Raw genomic sequence first — 19,466 nt, forward strand, 5'->3', positions numbered from 1 at the left:
AAATACAGTTAATTTTCAATAGTTTTGCTTTACCACTGGGGTATTAGCCTTAACCAGTTCACTCAGGTCTATGTAACAATGTAGAAACACTGAAAATCAGGATCATGCAGGAACAACTGCCTGTTTATGTGAATCTTATACTAGCAACTATGACTAATTTTACGTTCAAAAAATAACATCTTTGGCATTTAGGTAGTTTACATACACATAACAAAAAAAAAGTTAGCAAGTGTGAGAATTTTTTGGATTTCCTGTACCTGCTTAAGAAAAAAAAAAAAGTAGGAGCATCTTTATGACATTGAATTGTGCTGCTATAATACTAACATGTGTAATATGTATTAAGGAGGGATAAATGAAGACAGACATGCACTGTATATGAGGTAAGTTATTTTATTTGTTCAATTCTCAACTTGATTTTGATGCTAAAAATTTGTCAAAGGCACTTCAAAGAAGATATTTAAGAAAAAAATCCTTACGGTGATCACTCCAGACAAGTCACCAACTTGCACCTTTCTTAGGGACGTGAGTGTCTAATTGCAAAAGGAAACATTCACAAGTTCTAAATGGAATGTACTGCCCAGCAGCAATATTAAATTCTCTTAGAGTATTATTAACATTTGTGGAATATTTTAAATACAACATGGTAAAACATAGGACTTCCACAGAAGTTGTCAGGGAAAGGACAAAATAGTCTTTCCAAGTAGTCCTGTATTGAAGGATCCATGTGTGCACAACGAACATCAGTAGCAGGTACATTAGAGAAATAACCCACACTTTTCTCTGTAAGACAGAGATTAAAAAAAAAAACTTCTCAGCAAATTGTCTGTAACAGATCTACCAGCTATTAATCGAAATTTTTACTTTTGAAAGTTTAACAGAGCAAATGGCAACATGTGAAGAAAAAGTTATTTTAATGTATACCCTAGTCAAACCAAAACAAAGACAAAAATGCATCAGGAAAAGAGCTTTTGCAAAATGAAAGATGGTGCTAATACCACCAGTATTTAACCTCTTTTAAACAAGACCAATATAGATTATAAAAATGAATTAGCAGTGAAAGAAGATTAAAACTGGTCTTTTTCTGAAAACAAACGCTAATATCATCCTCTGATTAAGAACTTTGATCAGAAGATAACAACTGGACAGTCTCATTCTTTCAGAGCTAAAACACACTTGTAACACAAGGTTAAAATGCTATTCTGTTATACCAAGTGACATCCATGCAGTGTCCCACATCCAAGTACAAACAACTGTTTAAGGAAAGCCTGCTATCTAGTAGTTTCAAGAAAACTAGCTCAGAATTCTTTAGTTCCATCATTTTATTCACTATGTTGGTGATGGAAGCTTCTGGTTTTATAAGCTTTTTCTTTTTCTTTTTTTTTTTTTTTTTAATGAGCAATGATCTGTATAGCCTAAGAGAGTCTATGCTTCCTGCTTCACAAAGGTTTATCCACCTGAAATACAGCAGCCTTCTTGGGCTGCAGAAATACTTAAACTCATAAACGTTACCTGAAAGCATGAAGACCTGAGAGTGAGATAATAAGCTACTAATAGTTGTATCATACTGTACATGAAAATTATACTAACTGTTCATATTCCAACCTTGTCTACTTAAGCTTTTGAAGGGAGATGAGATACAAACCAATTATTTCATAGGTATCAGCTCATTGTTAGGACAATACAATCCAACACGAAGCAAAAGCTCACTGTTATAATCACAGAATATAAAATCAATACTTCAAGCTTTGCTGGATACTGGAAGGCAAGAAAAATTATTTCTCTGCAATACTGCTAGAAAGGCAAAAGAAAGAGTTTCAGGGGCCTAGGAACAAGGACACTTCAAAACAAAGCAAAAATAAATGCTTAAAGAGAAGGCTACACTTATTTCTCCAGACAGGCCACCTATTTATCACAAACCTTGATGTTTTTAGCCTCATTCCTTAATGAAATGAAACTTGTGTAAACATGCTGCTTGCTTGGTTCCTTTATTTCTTCATTCCCTCTTAGGTCCTACATTTTTTGTGGAGGGAGACACTCTGCTAAACCTATAAGCTGCAGATGGGTAGTGGGCAAATATTAGAACTGCTGCTGAGCAAAAAGCCTCACTGTGAACTCGCCAGTGCCAGGTTTACTTGTCATCTCAGCAACCGACTCATGTGAAGTTCAAATATCACACTATCTGCTTCCTTTCATCCACCTGGGACTTAAGGGTGATAAAACTGAAAATTCAGGAAAGGATATTAAAGGAAGATGAAGAGGAAATGATGTTACTCCCAGGATAGGGCAAGGCAGACAAAAGGCACAAATCTGCAGAAAACATGCAAGATTAGTTCTGCATCCAGTGAAATAAAGTCTTTAAATGTCAAGGGAAGAAATCATGAAGAAAGCAGTAATAAGGAATTATAGACGGCAGTACAGCAGGCCTTCTATGCAGCCTGAAATTACAAAGAGATTAAGTTTAAAGTTAGGATCTTGATTTCATTTTATAATTTCCTTAAATATTACAGAACATTTTAATTGCAAGTATGAACAATGTCACTGCAGTTTTCAATGGCATACGGATTTCACAATATTATTGGTTTGTGTTGCACATAGGACAAACATTTAGCTCACAGTAGAAGCATCTGACTAAAACAAGTACTATACGTTCTCCTCTGGACAAGTGTCCATTTGATTAGCACAAACTGGAGGTTTTTTCTTCCTTACAGGGATGTAGAGTTATAATCTTCTAAATAACTATATTAACATAAAAAAAAGCTCTTGTCCCTTTCAGTACTTCAGAACCAATCTTGCTCTTTAAATACCCACAGATTTAACCCTGCAGTAACTATTTAATTGATACTTGATATATAAAACCAGCCTATATTCAGGCAGAGAAGCAAAGGTAGATATAATACCTCAAGAGCATGAGATATTTCAGTAATTGCCATCACGCTACAGACTAATAATCAGAAAAGAAGCCATGACAGACTATTGTTGGACAACAGAGAGAACCCCAATCTGTGTGAGAACTATCTTTGGAAAAAAAAAAATTCCAGTACTTTATGGTAACATCCTCTTCCAGGAACATCCTGAAGGACAGCAGTATTCAATAAGGCCGTCTGCTACCAGTATGCGCCCTTTCCAAAACAATGGCTGGAGGTAATCAGGTTTTGTCCAAATTCATCAATATGATGAAGATGAAAACTGATAAAGAAACTTTTGTTCAAGTGTGGAATAAAGACACTCTACATGTCAAGCTTAAACACACATACACACACACACACACACACACACACACACACACCTTTGCTATTAACTGAATTTGAAAAAGAAAAAACTAAAAGGTTTTACATTGTGTATATAAAATGTAGGCTTGGTCTCTGAGAATTCTCCAGTAATTAAAATATGTATTTTGTCACCACAGAGAAAACACCAAGAAAGTGTTTCTAGATAAGAAGCAGATAAGATTTAGACAAGGAGCTCATGAAGTAGTGGAGAAAGTTAATGCACTTTGAAAAATCCCTGCATTCAGATTGGCTTACCTGAACAACTATATACTTCAGCCTCACAAAAGAGTTATATAGGAACGATTTAACACTTTGTCCTGAAAAAGGTAACAGAAACAAATACAGAAGAAAGTTTAAGAATAGGATAGAAAAATCTTCAGAGAAGTGAAATTAAGTATTTCAGCCAAATAAACTAAATGTGTAGGGAAACAGTCAAATCAGCTTTGCTGTAGTTTTAAAACAGGACTTGTTTGTGCCTGTAAAGTTTTATAAAAAAGCTAACTTCACAATCTCAAAATATAGTAATGAGAAAATTAAATAGAAATAAACTAATTACAATACTGGGTAAAACCACATCATTATGTACCAGTGTAACTTTGCTAAGATACTAAATTTTTTGGTTTACATAGAAGATGTAATAAGAGAAAGACTTATATTTGAAAAACCATCCACCTTATCTTTTGCAGAGAAGCTCCAAGATGAATTTTTATACCTATTCAATCAAGGGCTAAGTTGATACATTGCAGACAAAAAAAAAAAAGTACTGCCACTGGCAAATACGTAAGCTCCTCACATAACCTCAGAAATTTAAACATTACTGGATTTCTCCCTAAAACTGTAGTTATCAGACCTCATGTTGTTTTTGTACAATAGACAGTTTTAGTAAAAAAGTTTTAAAAGGAATTCATAGCAATGAATTTCATTTGTGAAACAATTCAGATTAAATCATTTGAGTTATCTCTATCTACTCACATTAACCAGTCTGTCTCTAAGGCAAACAGATTTGAGGCTTTATTTTCACCCCATCCCTTCCTTATAGGGCAAGATATTTAACATAACTTCAAGATACCGAGAATACTGAAGAAAATAATCATAAAGTATTTCACTGTGCAGCATCAGATTTCTAATATTAGAACTGACCTAACAACACCTAGAAGGAAGTGAAGGGGGGAACAGAAAAGGAATAGAAATACTGTATGATTATCTTTGAACCTGTCCACCACATTTTTAATAAAGGTTCTTCCAGGTACTAGGTGCACCAGAACAACTTCCTATTTCACAGCTTTAGGGCCCAAATCTTTATGAGTAGGGCTGCAGGGTCATACTAAGTCAGAGTCAGCACTAGACCCTGTTGTATACAGACATTGACAGGAAATACTGCCAACATATGATTTTGGATATAAGAATCACCATGAGTAATTCTGGTCTTCTGTCCAAGCTTGATACAAGAGTTCAAGGAGATTCTTGCTCACCACACTGGCTTCTTTTAGTTCTCTTCAGAGCCTGATTAATTCTCAGAAATTTCTTGCTTTAGCTTTTGATTATCCTCCAGTGCCTCATTTTTGCTCTGCTCTTCTAGATTCTTTGCAGAATCAGGATTGTACCGGTACAAATACCCATATGGACGGAGATGATAAATCAAATACTCCAACTGATACATAGTCATAGAATCAACATAGTGGAATGAAACTGTGAGATCAGAGCAGCATCCAGGACCCTAAAATAGGAAACAAGCCAAAATAGTCAGCAAGAATTCCAAAGCATGCCCTAGATATACCCCAGGAAGAATATGAATACACACTTGACTTGATGGTGAGAAACTTAATATTATCAGTCATTCATACACTTCAAAACTTCATATTAGCCAAGCAAAACGGATCAGTTGGAAAGATTTACTTAAGCACCTTTACAAAATAAAGTTGGACGAAGTCTTTTGCTCCTGTAATCAAGCCAACGATGAAGCTGTAGCTGCCCTCATTAAGGACAGAGGGCAAAGTTTTGTTTGCTTTTCCATGCTTCTATTTTTAGCCAAAAATGTTTAAACAAAACTACAAAGCAGCAAGCAGCTTTAGGCCTGTACACTGCAGTTATATATGATACAATACATACTTATTATTCATGACAGCATTCATCCAGAGTAAACAGTCAGTCAGGTGTGTCTGTGTGTTCATATACGATGTGATTTGGCAAAGTTGTCAGTACCTACCTTCCCATGTATATTCTCATAACAATTTATATTTTTACTTTAAGTTTACTACTTTCATTACTAAGCAGTTCAAGAGCTAAAGGATTATTGTTAATATATTTGTTACAACTTGCTTTTGATTAGCTGAGTCAACTTCAGGAGATATTGGCTTTGATTCACCTATTTTTTAGATTTCTCTGAAATTTCTTATCAATGTCAATCTCAAGGCAAACTTCCTTTAATTCAGCATATGACCTACAAAGATATGCCGAAATCTAAGCGAAAAATGACAATTTTTTCCTGAATATGGTTAAAAGTGAAAGTTCAAAAGGCTGAGTTTAAGCAAGTACTCAAGTTGTAAACTTAATTTAAGAGAAGTCAGTCAAAATTAAAATGTCATATATACTGAAGAAAAACACTCTGGAGGACAAGAAAACATACGCAAACAGAATATTATTTTAAAATGATAGTCTAATCTATTCAATTTAGAATTAAAAAAAATCTTCAATTAGGAATGAACAAGGTTATTAGGCTATTCAACAAGGGAGCAATCAAGGAAAATAAGGACACTAATGCAACAAAAAAATTTAAAACTTCTTTGCAGCCTTCACAATAGTGAATGCCTACAAGCATTGATAGTTGAGATTACTCAGATAAAAGACAACATTTTGTGAAGCTTATTTGCCAGAAAAAAATTTTTGGTAAATGTGACAGATTAAAAAAAGTTAGGAGCCAGGAGATGTGGAAGATATTCATTTACATTTTTCATTAGATTTAATAGTGGAGCCGATAGAGATAATATTCCATCTCTCATTGAAACTAAGCCTTAATTAGTTATGGATGTAATTGTCCACAGCTCAACTACCCCTGAACTGCAACCCTATCTGAAGCTGTTACATCCTGACACAGTAAATACATAATCTTAGCTGCTTTTCATATAAGTATAAAAAAAGGATATGTTACAATGAATAGAATCTATCAAAACATTTTTTTCCAGCTTTACCACATTAAAAAATCCCAAATCCTATTCTTGATTTTGGTCACCTACACAGACCTCAAATCTTCCTGAAAAATAAAACCTTCAAAAGTGAGATTACAATCCTGAAACAGAAGCCTCATCGTCCACCACAGATTACATGCAAATCAAACTTTGCAATGCTGAATACCTTTAGAGCCCTTTGAGTAACTTTTTTTTATTTTTTTCTTTTCAATTGTGGACTTCAGATGTGGAACACAAAGGATAATCTGAGGTTCTTGCAGTAAGAATATTTCAGAAGTCTAGTCATAACTCCTAGTTCGCATCATGCTTTTGACTTCTAGACTACATTTATTCTTGTGTAATCTTTTCAATGGCAACTGGAACAATCACATGTACATTTTAACAACCTTAAATTTAAAAAAAGTAAGGTGCACTACCATCATTCAAGCCAGATATTACTCACAGTTATCAGAAATAAGAGAACTCTATTGTAGCATCTCTCCATTTTAAGGCTAAAAGACTAGTAGACAGATTAGTCACACACACCATTACCCACCAGTCCCTCCAGTAATTTGGGAATCTCTTGGCCAATTTTAACCAAATACAACAGTGGACAAAAGTCTCAAAATTAGTTCTGTTCCTACAGGTTTTATGCAATGTCTGCAGTTGGGTAGAAAACAGAGGCATATCAGCCCCCTCTTCCCTTTCTGCAAGCTTTAACATCAACTGAGCCATTCTTTTTGACCTGGCTCTGTGCAGTCAGCACATAGAGCTTGGACCAAACCACACTGCACGTTGTCTCAAACCCAACTGATAGCTGGGGGTCCGGAGAAGAAGCTAGGGGCATTTATGTGACGCATGGGGGAACAAAATGGAGAGAACAAAAACTTTACAAGGAAGGTAATAGCAGTGACAACAGACAAACCTATTAAAAAGCTTTCATCTTTTTTTGCCGTCCACAGAACACAGCAAAATAGCAATGCTCATTTAAGATTCACTAACTCTTCTGGAACATTAAGTTCTTACCATCAAGTTTTAGTTGATGACAAGCACATTTGTTTGTAGAAATGTTAAATTCATCTCAGGATCTCACTACAAAAATCTTTTGGTGTAAAACACATTTAGCTGTCATTAACAGCTAATTAACATATCATAGCAGCACAAGGTGTACTGCATATAATGGGTAACAGCATTCTAAGGACTTACCTCTATAGCAGGATAATAATTATAATTCCAGTACCAGAATGTTTTTGGTAGGTATCCTCTGATTAAGAGATGTTCTGGAACAAAGGGATGAAAAGTTTCTCTACCACTTGTATCCCTGGAATCTCCTGCTTCCACATTAATAATCTCCATGCATTTTCCTAGTGCTAGGTCTTCAACAGAAGAACTGTGAGAGCATTTGTTGGTTTTAAATGCTGTAACAAATCTCTTCAGAGCTTCTTTGCTTAGAACATATCCTGCTCCTCCACTCATGTAGCCTTGTTTCACATAAGGTTTAAACCTTCTTCCAAAGTATATTGGTTGTTCAGGGTTGTATTTCGAAAGAAGCCATCTCAAGTTGTCCAAAATAACATATGTATCATCATCTGCTTTCATAAACCAATCAGCATCATCAAAATAATGGTCATAAACATATTGAAAAGCTTTAATAGTCTTCCAGTACAGTTGGTCCCTGCCTTCTTTGGTTTCTAGGCCCACAGTTGGAAAGTCTTTATTTTCCTCAGAGCTCATAAAAAGTATTTTATTACAACGCTGGGCCCAGGTGGCCTTAACATGTTTGGCTTTCTTTTCTAGATTCTGAGGTCCAGTCATCACCCAACAAAGTATTTTCACCTTCTGATACAGTCCTTCTGCAACATTTTTATTCTCATCTTTAGAAAAAAAAAAAAAGAAAGAAAAAAAAAGGCAAGTTCTAAATCAGTATTACAATACATTGAGCAGCAAAACAAACAGAGGAACATCCTCCCCTAAACATTCTCTTTCTATATCAGAAAAGACATGCACAGAGAGAAAAGGTGTCTGGTGTCTGCTTCCAAATGCACCAGTTATTGAAATCAATGTTAAATTTAGGAAGAAAACAATCTCCCTCCCAAGAAACTTAAAGCTACTCAGATTTTGCAGGAAAGAGGAAAGGATTAGCACTATATCACAATGTGTATTGTTCAGGAAAGTGGGGGTTTATGAAGTCTTGATTCATACATAAAAATTATTACAAACCATCCTCTTCATGGTGTTGGAAGACTAATGAGAGTTAAAAAGCTGAGTGTTTTGCCATTCATACTGAAGAAAACTTAATGATGACAAGTCAAAGGGTCAAAAAGCTACTTAGAAATAATTATATTTTATTAGTTAATGTCAATATGTATAACAAAACTAAAACAGTAATGCACTTCTGCAGGAAAAAGCAGATAGTAAGCCAGAACAAAAGAGTTTATTACCAGATCAAGTTAAACCATATTTGTAATAATAATGTTTTGGATACTACAAAACTAGTATTGTGCTGTGCTGAAATCCTTTTATTTTTGCAGAAACTCTTACTTAGAAAATTACTAATTAATGGCTTGTTCAGCAAATACATTATATTGCAAGCAACTTTTCTCATCCAAATTGCCCTAGCTCTGACACTATCTATATTTAGGATTTAGAATGAACTCTTAAATATAAAGAAATATGTAAAATGTAAAAGTATGCCTGAACTATTACATGGGTCTACATGCTTTAGAAACCAAACAAAAAATGTTCAAGTGCAACTCGATCTGTTTTTGACTGAGAACAGCAACGTGACTTCAGACTTCTGCATATTCAGCTCGGCAAACAGTGCCCACAGTGACCTTGCTCCTGCACCAATTCTGAGTTCTACTAATCCAGTCAAAAAGTTAATTTCTTTTTCAGTTTCATCTTAGAGGCTAGATCAGAAGTCAGAAATGGTCCAAGACTAGCTTCTTTAAGCTAAAAAAGCAATTCAGTCACCTCTACAGTGCTAGCAAATAGATCTGCTTATCAAAACCACATTTGTTGTCAATGATTCATTTGAGGGTTTCCTGCAGAGATGTTCAAAATTTCATAGGGAAACTGCCAAGTCTACACACAGCAGTTAGACAAGCAGTTGAGCTCTAACAGTAAAGGAAAAATCACTACTGTAATAAAAATATAAGCCAAAATATCATTCAATACACCTCAGGAGAACCTGCATATGGGAAAAGTGGAAGAAAAGCATTCATACAAATTCTTGGCAATGGAGGAAAAAACATTTTGCATTCCATAAAAAGGAGGCAAATTATTGATTTAGTCAGGTGTAACAAAATACCTTTATGTTGTCCAGAGTCTGCATTGAAATTCATTTGTCCTTGCAGCTGATTATTACCAGTATCTGCTGAGTGTTGGCCATGTGGATCATTGTGAAGAATATGAGGTTGGATCTTAACCTGTTCTTCTAGTATCATGCTGAACAGAAGATAGCATAGGAAAAATCCTATTACTGATCCAAAAGTGAAGGTTAGAAGGTTCATCAGTGATTTAGAAGAGGCCATTTCCTGAAGACAATAGGCTGTCAAAAACAAAGGAAAATACATTAAGCTTAAAGTAACACAGAACTCAAATCAAGAAATATAGGAAAAAAATCAAGGAATAACTCTGAAGCTGGAGGCCTCAGTAATGAGCTGCCCCAGACTTGCATGGCAGCTTAAGCACAAAAGCAATACAAATATTTATATAAAACTGTACACTCACTGATAAATTTAGTGCAAAAGGCAAAGCATGCATTGTTTAGCTTTTAATTATGAAGAACAGTCAAAAAACAAAATAGCAATTGAACATACAGAAAACATTAACTGTACTGATAAAATATTTATATGAGAAAGTATATTAACTGTAATAATTATAAAAAGTTAATATACATTCACTTGCTTATTCTCTTGGTCCCAACAAACTTGCCCTCTAAAAGGGTGATACTTAAGTCTTTTATGAGAATAACAAAAGAGGATCAAAGACAATCTACAAGTCAAGATAGGATAGGACCATGAGATGTACTAAGGCTCTAAGAATAAGTAAATTACATAAGTAAATTACAGAAATCCTTTAATAGATGTCACATACAAGCAGACTTTGAAAAAAAAGTAAACCTACTCTGATCTCACAGCAGGTAAATTTTCCTTTCATTTTTAGAAGTACAGAGGATAGGCTTTCAGAAGAGAGTTAGACAACATCTGTATTTACATACAGAACATGTATATTTTTAAATGACATTTGGAAGAAGAGAAGAAAGCAACATATTAGGCTGATGGCATCTTCTGCATATCAAAAACTTCATATTCTAGCAATGTAAGACCTTCACTTCAGCCATATCCTTGCTCCTCAAAAAGAGGAGGACTCAGCTAACCATTTTTGTTAAATAAAACAAAACTAGCATTTACATCTGTATATAGTTGAGCTCATTTATACCTCCAAAACAAATCTGCATATATATATATTTATATATATATTTTTATATATATATAAAATACTTGCAAACCAATTTCAGGCATTTGAGGAAAGATCTTTGAAAAGGGCTGAGATATTTTCTAATAATTCAGTGATGAAGTTAAAAAACATTCACTGTTAAATGCATACTGGAGTCAAGCAAGAACTTTACAAACAAGTTGATAGTGTTTCTCCATTAGGAACATTTTTAATGTCAATGGGCAAGAACTCAATTTAGTTAGTTAGCCAAAAAAGAAAATTATGGAATGCACAGAGCATCAGTAAGCCAGGCAGGAGCAAGTATTAATACATTCTACCACAATATCCCACAGCTTTGACTTTTATGCCAGTTAATAAGTTATGGCTTATACATCTACAGGGCATAAGGAAAAACAACTGCAAAAAAGGAAGTTATGGGGAACTGAGAACCACTAGTGTGCGAGAAGAATGGGACCTTTTGGAAAAACTAGGGAAATGTATGGTATCTCAAAGTATGGTATCAGGTCTGCAAAGGAATGCTAGAGACAGACATAGACAATAGTAAAGAGAAATTGTTTCAGGAAACAGTAACATAAGAGGACTCCATGACACATGCCGTGAACCTGGGTATAAGAATATAATCTCTTTATATTTTTAACTCATGCAATTTACATTGTTTTGTATTTATCTTAAGCTTCCAGTTTCCTACCAGAGTAGGCAACTTCCAAAACAAGAAATCTGTATGGCACATAGGGCCCATGCCTCTAAAAATGTAGTTGCACATCCTATATTTTATCGTACAGCAAAAATGGTATTTTAAATGGATATTCTCGTTTGCTATACATTGGATTACAAAAGGGCACTTAATTATTACTACTGAAAACAAACAGTGGAGAAAAACACCATAGGTTCTAAACTTTATGAAGGTCCATTCCTGCAGTCTTGCATCTGAGCAGAATGAAAGGCCCCTCTACATACAACAGATTCTAAGCAAGGTATTGAACTTTGTCAAACACCAAGAACTCCACCTGAAAAACACCAGGTGGAAAAGAGCTACTGCCACCAAAACAACTTGTTTAGCCAGTGACAGAAAAGGCCATAGGCTATGAAGAGTCTGCCGAGAAAATACCATGCTCAAGCACGAATCACATGGGCAGCAACACGCACTCCAAATACAAGCTTTCTGTCTGACCTCACACCTGAAAGGAAAGAAGAGAGGACAGAAAACAGATGCATGTATAATCAGGCTGACACACTTAGAAATCATCTGATTTACTGCACATGTGCAGATCTAGATCATGAGGGAAGCAGCTCTAAGGTGACAGAGCTTACTTTCCCCATTACTAGAAAAATGAAATAAAACTGGAAATACAATTATGAAGCACAAAAAGAAAACTAAGAAACTTCACGGCTGCCCCAGATTAACATAACTATAACTGTAGTTGTTAAAGAGCTGTAGCTTTTTAATATGAAAAAGCACTTTATGAAAATTTTTATCATACGTTATCTTAGTTCAATTCAGTGCTCCATCTGTGTGGAGACTTGTAAACTAATAATGACCTTTAGACATCACCGTGAAGTACAAAGTGTACTATGTTATCACTTGTGACTCAGTCCCTTGAAAAAATGACTTTATTTCCAGCATTATTACTGGAGTCTTATATGCCGTTAACTTAGAAAGAAAACAAGAGGAATTAGATCATGTGTCCTCTAAAACAAACCCCACGAAGGAAAAATCTATATGGACAAGCAGCCTACGACACTGAAAAGTACCACTGTACTAAAAACATCTACTTTATTATTTTGTTTTTACTTGTCTCATCTGTCACCACAAAACCCCCACAAAACTGGCAATACAGAAGAAATACAACACTTTCCAGAAGAAAGAGTCCCTATTGTTCCACTTTTTAGTACTAGATGCCTCTTTGCCATTCAATTTCAGTTGTCTGCTCTAAAAGCTGTTAAATTACTGCTGTTTGGAGAGAGCAAAAGAATATCATTTGAAAGTAACTGCTGATTATTGAACTATGGAATTGCATTAAACTAAAACTGTGTTAAACTCTTCAGAAAGAAATGCAACATAAGAATTCCATTTTAATATTTCCAATACGAAGTGTATTCATCACATTTGGAAATCACAAGTTGATTTGGCAGCATTTCACAAGCAAGCAGGCGTTTTGGGTGGAAGCAAGGCCAGATGCTGAGGCAGCAGTTGGTAGTTCACTATGTAACTGGAGACATTTCAATCTAAAACAATCTGCTTTTCATTCTGTTAATTTCATATCTGGGCCACTACATGCATGCATGAATACTCATGCATATAAAAGCTCTCCATCAGCAAAAGGGACAGTAATTTTTCAGTTTTTATATTATGTTGATATTTTACACAAGGGTCTTAACTTCTGAGCAAAATAATTGAATGGTACAGCAGTAGACTAGAACAAGAAAGCGTCTAAAAGGAAGATCAGTTCTTATAAGTATCCCCACATATACATTTAGATAGTCATGTAAGTAGTCCCATTCATATCAACCAGACTGACAACTTAATGTTTTAAAACTCTATCACAACTTAAAAGTCATTGTAGATTTCACTCAAAATTTAAGTTTTGAGAGTCAAAGCTTCACGAATCCTCAAACTCGGAGAAAAAATAATTTTCATGTGTTAGGGTTTGCCAAATCCAGTAATCCAATGAAGCAAGGCTGCCACAACTCCGTGTCCCAAGGTCCAGCCAGTGGCAAGGCTGAGCATGTATTCCCAACAGTCACACACAGAAATACATACCTTGAACACATATATACACATGCATACAGATCAACATAGTGCTCACAGACACGAACAGCACTAACAGCCTGGCCTCATCCTGCTCCCCTCTCTAGCTGAGCACAATGAAGGTCCATTAGTGGGAAATATATAGGTATATACAGTGTGGATCCCTCCAGTAACTGACTTAGACTGGCCTCAGTCTATGCAGTACTGAATCCTTGGTCTCCCCAGTTGCAGGCACCTGGACATACAAGCCCCCAAGGCCTGTGGCCCCACTCCAGGTGCTGATACTCAGATCCCCTCACTCACATACATAACTCATTCACACACACATGCACTCACCCCTCCACCCCAGATCCTCTTGTTGTTGCCTCACACAGACACACACATGCAAATGGGTCTCTAATCAATCCTCAGACCTTATAATCTCTCCAGTAGTTAGCCTAGACCTCCTATCTCTCCAATAACCAACTTGCAGACCCTCCGGTCTCTCCAGTATCTGGCTGAGACGTACAACTGCTTCAGTACCTGGCTCCCAAGTCACCTGCCCTACTCATCAGCTAGTTCAACTTGACATTCACTAGTGATCACACACCGACATACACACCCACACAATATGCATGCACTTTGGTCTCTCCAGTTGCTAGCACCCCAGACACACAGGCCCCTAGGACCTGTGGTCCCCACTCACGTTGTTGGCACTTAGACCCTCACTCACTCCAACTGCTGGCACCAAAGACGCATAGTCCCTGTGACCTGTGGTCTAACTGAAGCTGCTAATACTCTGACTCCCAAACACTCTGTTCTCTCCAGCTGCTGGTTCCCCAGACACTCAGGCCCCTGTGACTCCATGGCCCTGCGGTTGCCAGCACTCAGACTCTCACTCACTCCAGTCTCTCCAGTTGCTGGCACACCAGACACACAGGCCCCTAGGACCTCTGGTCCCATTCCAATTGCTGGCACTTAGACCTCCATATGCACACAGAAGAGAGTCCTCTTGTCCAGGAAAACAGTTAGAAACTGAGTTTATGAAAAGACAGGACAGGCTGCGGTGACCAGGCACAGGGCATGGCCAGACAAACATATCGACCAGACATCCGTTTACATATGACTGGTCTCATTTATCCCTTTATCTCCCCATTTTCCCACACATGTTCCCCTTGCCCCCGTCCCAAACCACCTTGATCCCTCCCCCTTCCCCTGCCTTTGATTTCTCCCCTAAACAAGACACAGGTCTTGTACAATCCCTAGAAATGCTCTTCTACATCCCCTAATAAATCCTATATCACTGTAGGCATTAACCCCTCTGTAGAGGGTAACCCCCCCCCCCAGTCTGTAAGGTGGTCCAGAGAGCTTTTCTCTTGGCTCATGGTGATGGGTGTCACACTGAGGCAATGGGTCGATTGCCCTCCTGAAACAGCCCCAGGGAGGAGCTGGGGCAGGGATTTCCTTTACCTGATTAAGTTACCGGTGTCTCCTGCCTGCCATCGTGCCTCTGTGCTCTTTTGTGCTCCTGGAGATGAGCCTTTAATGACATAACCTAGTATCCCGTACTACAGCTATCACTCTTCTAGCTGCTCCAGGAAGAGTTAAGGTCCTTCCTAAGCCAAGGTAAATTTAGGAAATACCCATGCAATAGGAATACATGATACTGGAGCCTGCCCATGCAAAAACTTTTGATATCATTAAGCAAACTCAGAATGTAAAACTTTTTGACCTTGTTTCAAGAGGAAGCACATTCAACAAACAAAAACAAATCTGGGATTTTTAAGTTTACAGAAGGAAGGACGGAAGCCTAAGTATTTTTTACATATATTTCATCCCAGTATCATACCACAATCATTTTGGCTTAAGATTTGATAAATTAACTATGCAGAATAAGGCTAACTTACACACACAGCTGGCTCTGTCTTGGATCCCATATTTATGAAGGGAAGGGGGAGTGAGCTCTGAGGCTCCAACATGAAACAGAAGGTACTGAGGTCTGCATAATTTGCAATGAAGTAGATCTCTACTGCTATGTAGAGTCAAGCAACATGTAAGAACAATTAAAATAAAAATGTGGAAAATGTAGTTAGCTGTGCACTGCCCAAGAAAGTTTTTCTGCTCACCAAGCCACACTATTTCAAGCTTTATATGAACATACTATCATACGCTTCCAAAATGAAACTATATTCAGAAGAGCTGTGCATTCATCAATGTTATCTGCATCAAGCACTACTATGAAGTGCTGCAGGTCCCTGGCAATTAAATGCACATTGTATTTTCAATTTTCAAAGATATTTTATTAAAAAAAAATCTAATGGTATAAACATTTCTTTGGAGATAATTTTCTCATGAAAAGCTCAAAAGACACCAAATATAAACAACAAAAGCAAAGTATTTTGGTACAGGTGAATGATAACAACATGGAAACAATACCTGTAATAATCCACAGCATCGGTGAGGAGAAAGAAAACCCTTGGTAGCCTGTTTCCTACCAGCTCCCCAAATCTGGCACCCTCTTTCAGCAACAAGTTACCATACGCAAAGGCACCACTCAAGCTCTCTTAGAGCTGTGTTATCCTCGTTCCTACCACAGGGAACTGCGACGTCAGTCCAGGAAGTCCCGTAATTCGGGACGGGAGGTGGATGGGTGGGGAGCAGTGAGCAATTCCCCTCTCCGCAGGGCGCTTCCCCCTCTGCTCGCGCCCTCCGCGCCTCACGCTCTTCCCCAAGAGGCTCCCTCGGAGCCTCCCCCGCCCACGCGGGCAGCGGCACCTGCCGTCTTCGCCAGCGGCAGCTCGTCCGGGCAACCCCCCGCCCTGCCCCGGCCCGCCGCCCCCTCCCGCCCCCATCACCGCGAGGAGGCACCTCCCCCCCGCGCCCTCCCCAGACGGGGCGCCGGGGCCTGCCCGCCGCCCTCCCCGCCACAGACCGGCCCAGAGCCCGTCACCCCCAGCCCTCCCCGCTCACCTCGCCCGCCGACGGGGCTGGCGCGCGCTCAGCCGCGCGGCCCGCAGGCAGCCGTTGGCCGCGCGTAGGGGAAGCCGCCGCCGCCGCCGCCAGGCCCGCGGCCCCAGGCCACCGCCGGCACCATCCCGCACCGCTGCGCGTCACCCCGCACCGCGCCGCTCGCGCCCGGGGGGAGGGGCCCGCCCCGCCGCGCGCTCATTGGGTGGCGCGCGCCGAGGGGGCGGGGCGCGGCCCCGCACGCGCCTTTAACCCTTGCCGGCCCGGCGCGTGGCACCTTTCCGCTCCTTTCGCGGCGCGCGCTTGCACAGCCTCCCTCCCCCTCCCCGCGCGTAACGGCCCGCGCGTAACGGCCGCCGGCGGTCGCGCGGAGGCGGTGGAGGGGCTGGAGGGGGGCGCGCTCTGTGTCCGGGATCAGAACCTCCCTCACCGCCCCGCGCTGCGTCCCGCGCGAGTCTCGCGTGGAAACGGGAATCTGGCCTTGCTTCCCCCTTCCCCTCCTCCGCTCCTGCCTTCGCCTCACGGCCTGCTGGCAGCGCGGCCGCGCTGGCGGTCGAGGCCGCACTCGCCCGCTGTGGGAGAGACGGGTGCCCGCGGCTGGGCAGGGCCGCGGCCCGCTCCCCTGCCGCGCTGGGCGCCCGGGGTCGGGGCTTTGAGACGTGGGGGCGAACACACGGCACAGCCCGGGAAGGGGAGAACATGCGAGAGCAAGGGGGGAACAGGACAGCAAAGAGCATTACCTCTCCTCTTGACCACTTAGAGGTTTTTAAGTGGTAAGATATTTTGGCGGTGACACCTCCTTCTCTGCCTCTGGGAGAGAAATCCTCCATGCAGGGCTGATCCCTTCACCCTCTTACTTTATTACCTTTCTCTTGGTGCCTGGTTTTGCCTGGAAGTGGCTGTGTTGTGTGCTGAGGCAGGGCTGTGGGAGCTTCACTGCTTTCCAGCCCCTCATTCCCTTCACTTCAGTAGGTCTGGAGCCTCTGCATTTCCAAAATACCATTAGGCAATTGCAAGAGATCGTTGCTAGGTAACTGCACCTTCTGAAATCATTCCTTATCTCCCTGGACTAATGCTGCCTACCTTTTTCACATCAGTAACGTTACTCTCCTGATACCTTTCCTTTGGAAAATCTATTAAATATGAAGAGGGATTATAGCTTTGAAAGGTGTTTTCCATTACAATGTAATCAAAGAGTAGTAGCACTTTGGCAAAACGGAGTTTTGTAGGTACTAGATAGAGATTACATTTTTATAAAAGGACTGGGGTGCAGATAGGTGCAAACAAGAACTGGTGCTTGGTAGGGGCCACTGGTATTTCTGTAGATGGAGATTACCGTGCACACTGGGCTGCTTGATCTCTTGCCACATCTTCCCATAGTGTTCAGTTGTCCCTCCAGCCCTTCCAGGCATTCAGTCCAAGCTACAGCTTTGCCTTCATGACATTAGGTCTGTGTGCTTGCTTTCTGCCTGTCCTCTCTCCAAACCAATTGTTCCCCAGGTATGCCCTTTCCTCTATTGGAAAATTAGTCATGCAGGAAAACTACACAAGATGCTGGCTTCTGTACCGGTTTAAGAAGCCCCCATATGTGTGAAGCCCCACATGGCTCCAGGTTGTGGTTGCTCATTCTTGCCCCATCCCACAATTTGCTGCCACCTCAAAATAAAAATAAGAAATGACTTAGCAAATGGTGGTACCTCCTTAAGTTAGTTTCATCACAGAAGAAAGTGAAGAAGTGAGATGAGTATATTTGTTGTAGGGAGGAAGCCTTAGTTTTCACATTCATAAGTTCTCTGACCAATAAACAATTATAAAGGCAATGGAAATTGCAAAGGCTGCTGAAGTGGTAGAGGTGTCAGTGTGTCTTTGTGTCCTTTTGCCTTTGCATCTATATTTTCCCCCATCAAAGTTTGATAGGAGTTGTATCCACTCATACCGAGGGCATGCCTTAAAATTCTGGAATAGAGTACATAGTTTTCAAAGTGTGTCCTATTACAGGTAATATGAAGACTTCATATTGCTTGGCCAATTGTAAAGACTGGTTTTGCATTAATGGAGTTCTATTGCCAAGGTTTGTGGCATGTGTATAGTACATACGTGCATATACATGCACTAAGTGCTACACTTTTTCACATCGACGTATTCATTGAGCTGTTTCATTCTTTGTTAGGTTAGTTTGAAAGGAAAATTTCAGAAGAGAAGTGGAATGTACCATAATTGAACAAAGGTCAATCATGAACTGTCTGTGTACAGGCTGTGCTTGCTTTAGCAGATGTAACCCGTTTGGCCACAATGTTAATAACCATTGAAAAGTTTTATGGGGAAATTTACCTATCACAAATTCAGGCAGGTTTATTTTACTCAGGGACAGATGAGCAATCTTTGACAGTTCAGAATAAGGGGATGTGCAGAGTTGTACTCCCTCTGAGGGGTTGCCTCTGTGCAGTGGTAGCACATATACTTCCACACCTTTTACTGTGCAGTGCTGTTTTGTATAGCTAGCCAGGTGCACAGTTTGTGGTCTAGAGGAAAAAGCCATTCTCTCTCTCTTTTTTTTTTTTAATCAGAAAGAGGGAACAGGCCTGGTGCTCTCCCTTGGTTGCAGGGCCTGCAATTCTGCTCAGCCTCCTCTCAGACCACAGTCCATTTCTACATAAATGTACTACCTTTACAGGAGGCTTTGTCTGCTGCTACTGACAGAGCCCAGAAGTGATGGGGGGGACACTAGTACCATGGTAAGTTAGCCATATTATGAGATTCACATCACTGATCTTCTGATATGTACACAAGAGTGGCTGTAAATGTATGAGAGAGAAAATAATTTCTTAGCAGTTTACTTTAAAAGGAAGTAACTTACTTTGGTCTTCATGTCAGCAT

The 19,466-nt window shown here is 39.6% G+C and overlaps 1 protein-coding gene across 3 annotated transcripts; it reads right to left on the bottom strand.

The window, feature by feature from the left end:
- Nucleotides 1–374: 374 nt before the first annotated feature.
- C1GALT1 (core 1 synthase, glycoprotein-N-acetylgalactosamine 3-beta-galactosyltransferase 1) lies at nt 375–17,558 on the bottom strand. Of its 3 annotated transcripts, none has more exons than XM_064506378.1 (4): nt 17,455–17,558; nt 9,744–9,983; nt 7,640–8,307; nt 375–4,986 (listed from the first exon to the last, which is right to left on the bottom strand). In XM_064506378.1, exons 2-4 carry the CDS (start codon nt 9,964–9,966, stop codon nt 4,777–4,779), a joined length of 1,101 nt encoding a protein of 366 aa, XP_064362448.1. In that variant the 5' UTR covers nt 9,967–9,983; nt 17,455–17,558; the 3' UTR covers nt 375–4,776. The 3 variants fall into 3 exon arrangements, with proteins under 3 accessions (XP_064362448.1, XP_064362447.1, XP_025955276.1); XM_064506377.1 differs by lacking the exon at nt 17,455–17,558 and adding an exon at nt 16,593–16,790; XM_026099491.2 differs by lacking the exon at nt 17,455–17,558 and adding an exon at nt 16,059–16,232.
- Between the last annotated feature and the right edge of the window lie 1,908 nt (nt 17,559–19,466).

Source organism: Dromaius novaehollandiae, chromosome 2 (genome assembly GCF_036370855.1).
Source record: "Dromaius novaehollandiae isolate bDroNov1 chromosome 2, bDroNov1.hap1, whole genome shotgun sequence".
NCBI lineage: Eukaryota > Metazoa > Chordata > Aves > Casuariiformes > Dromaiidae > Dromaius > Dromaius novaehollandiae.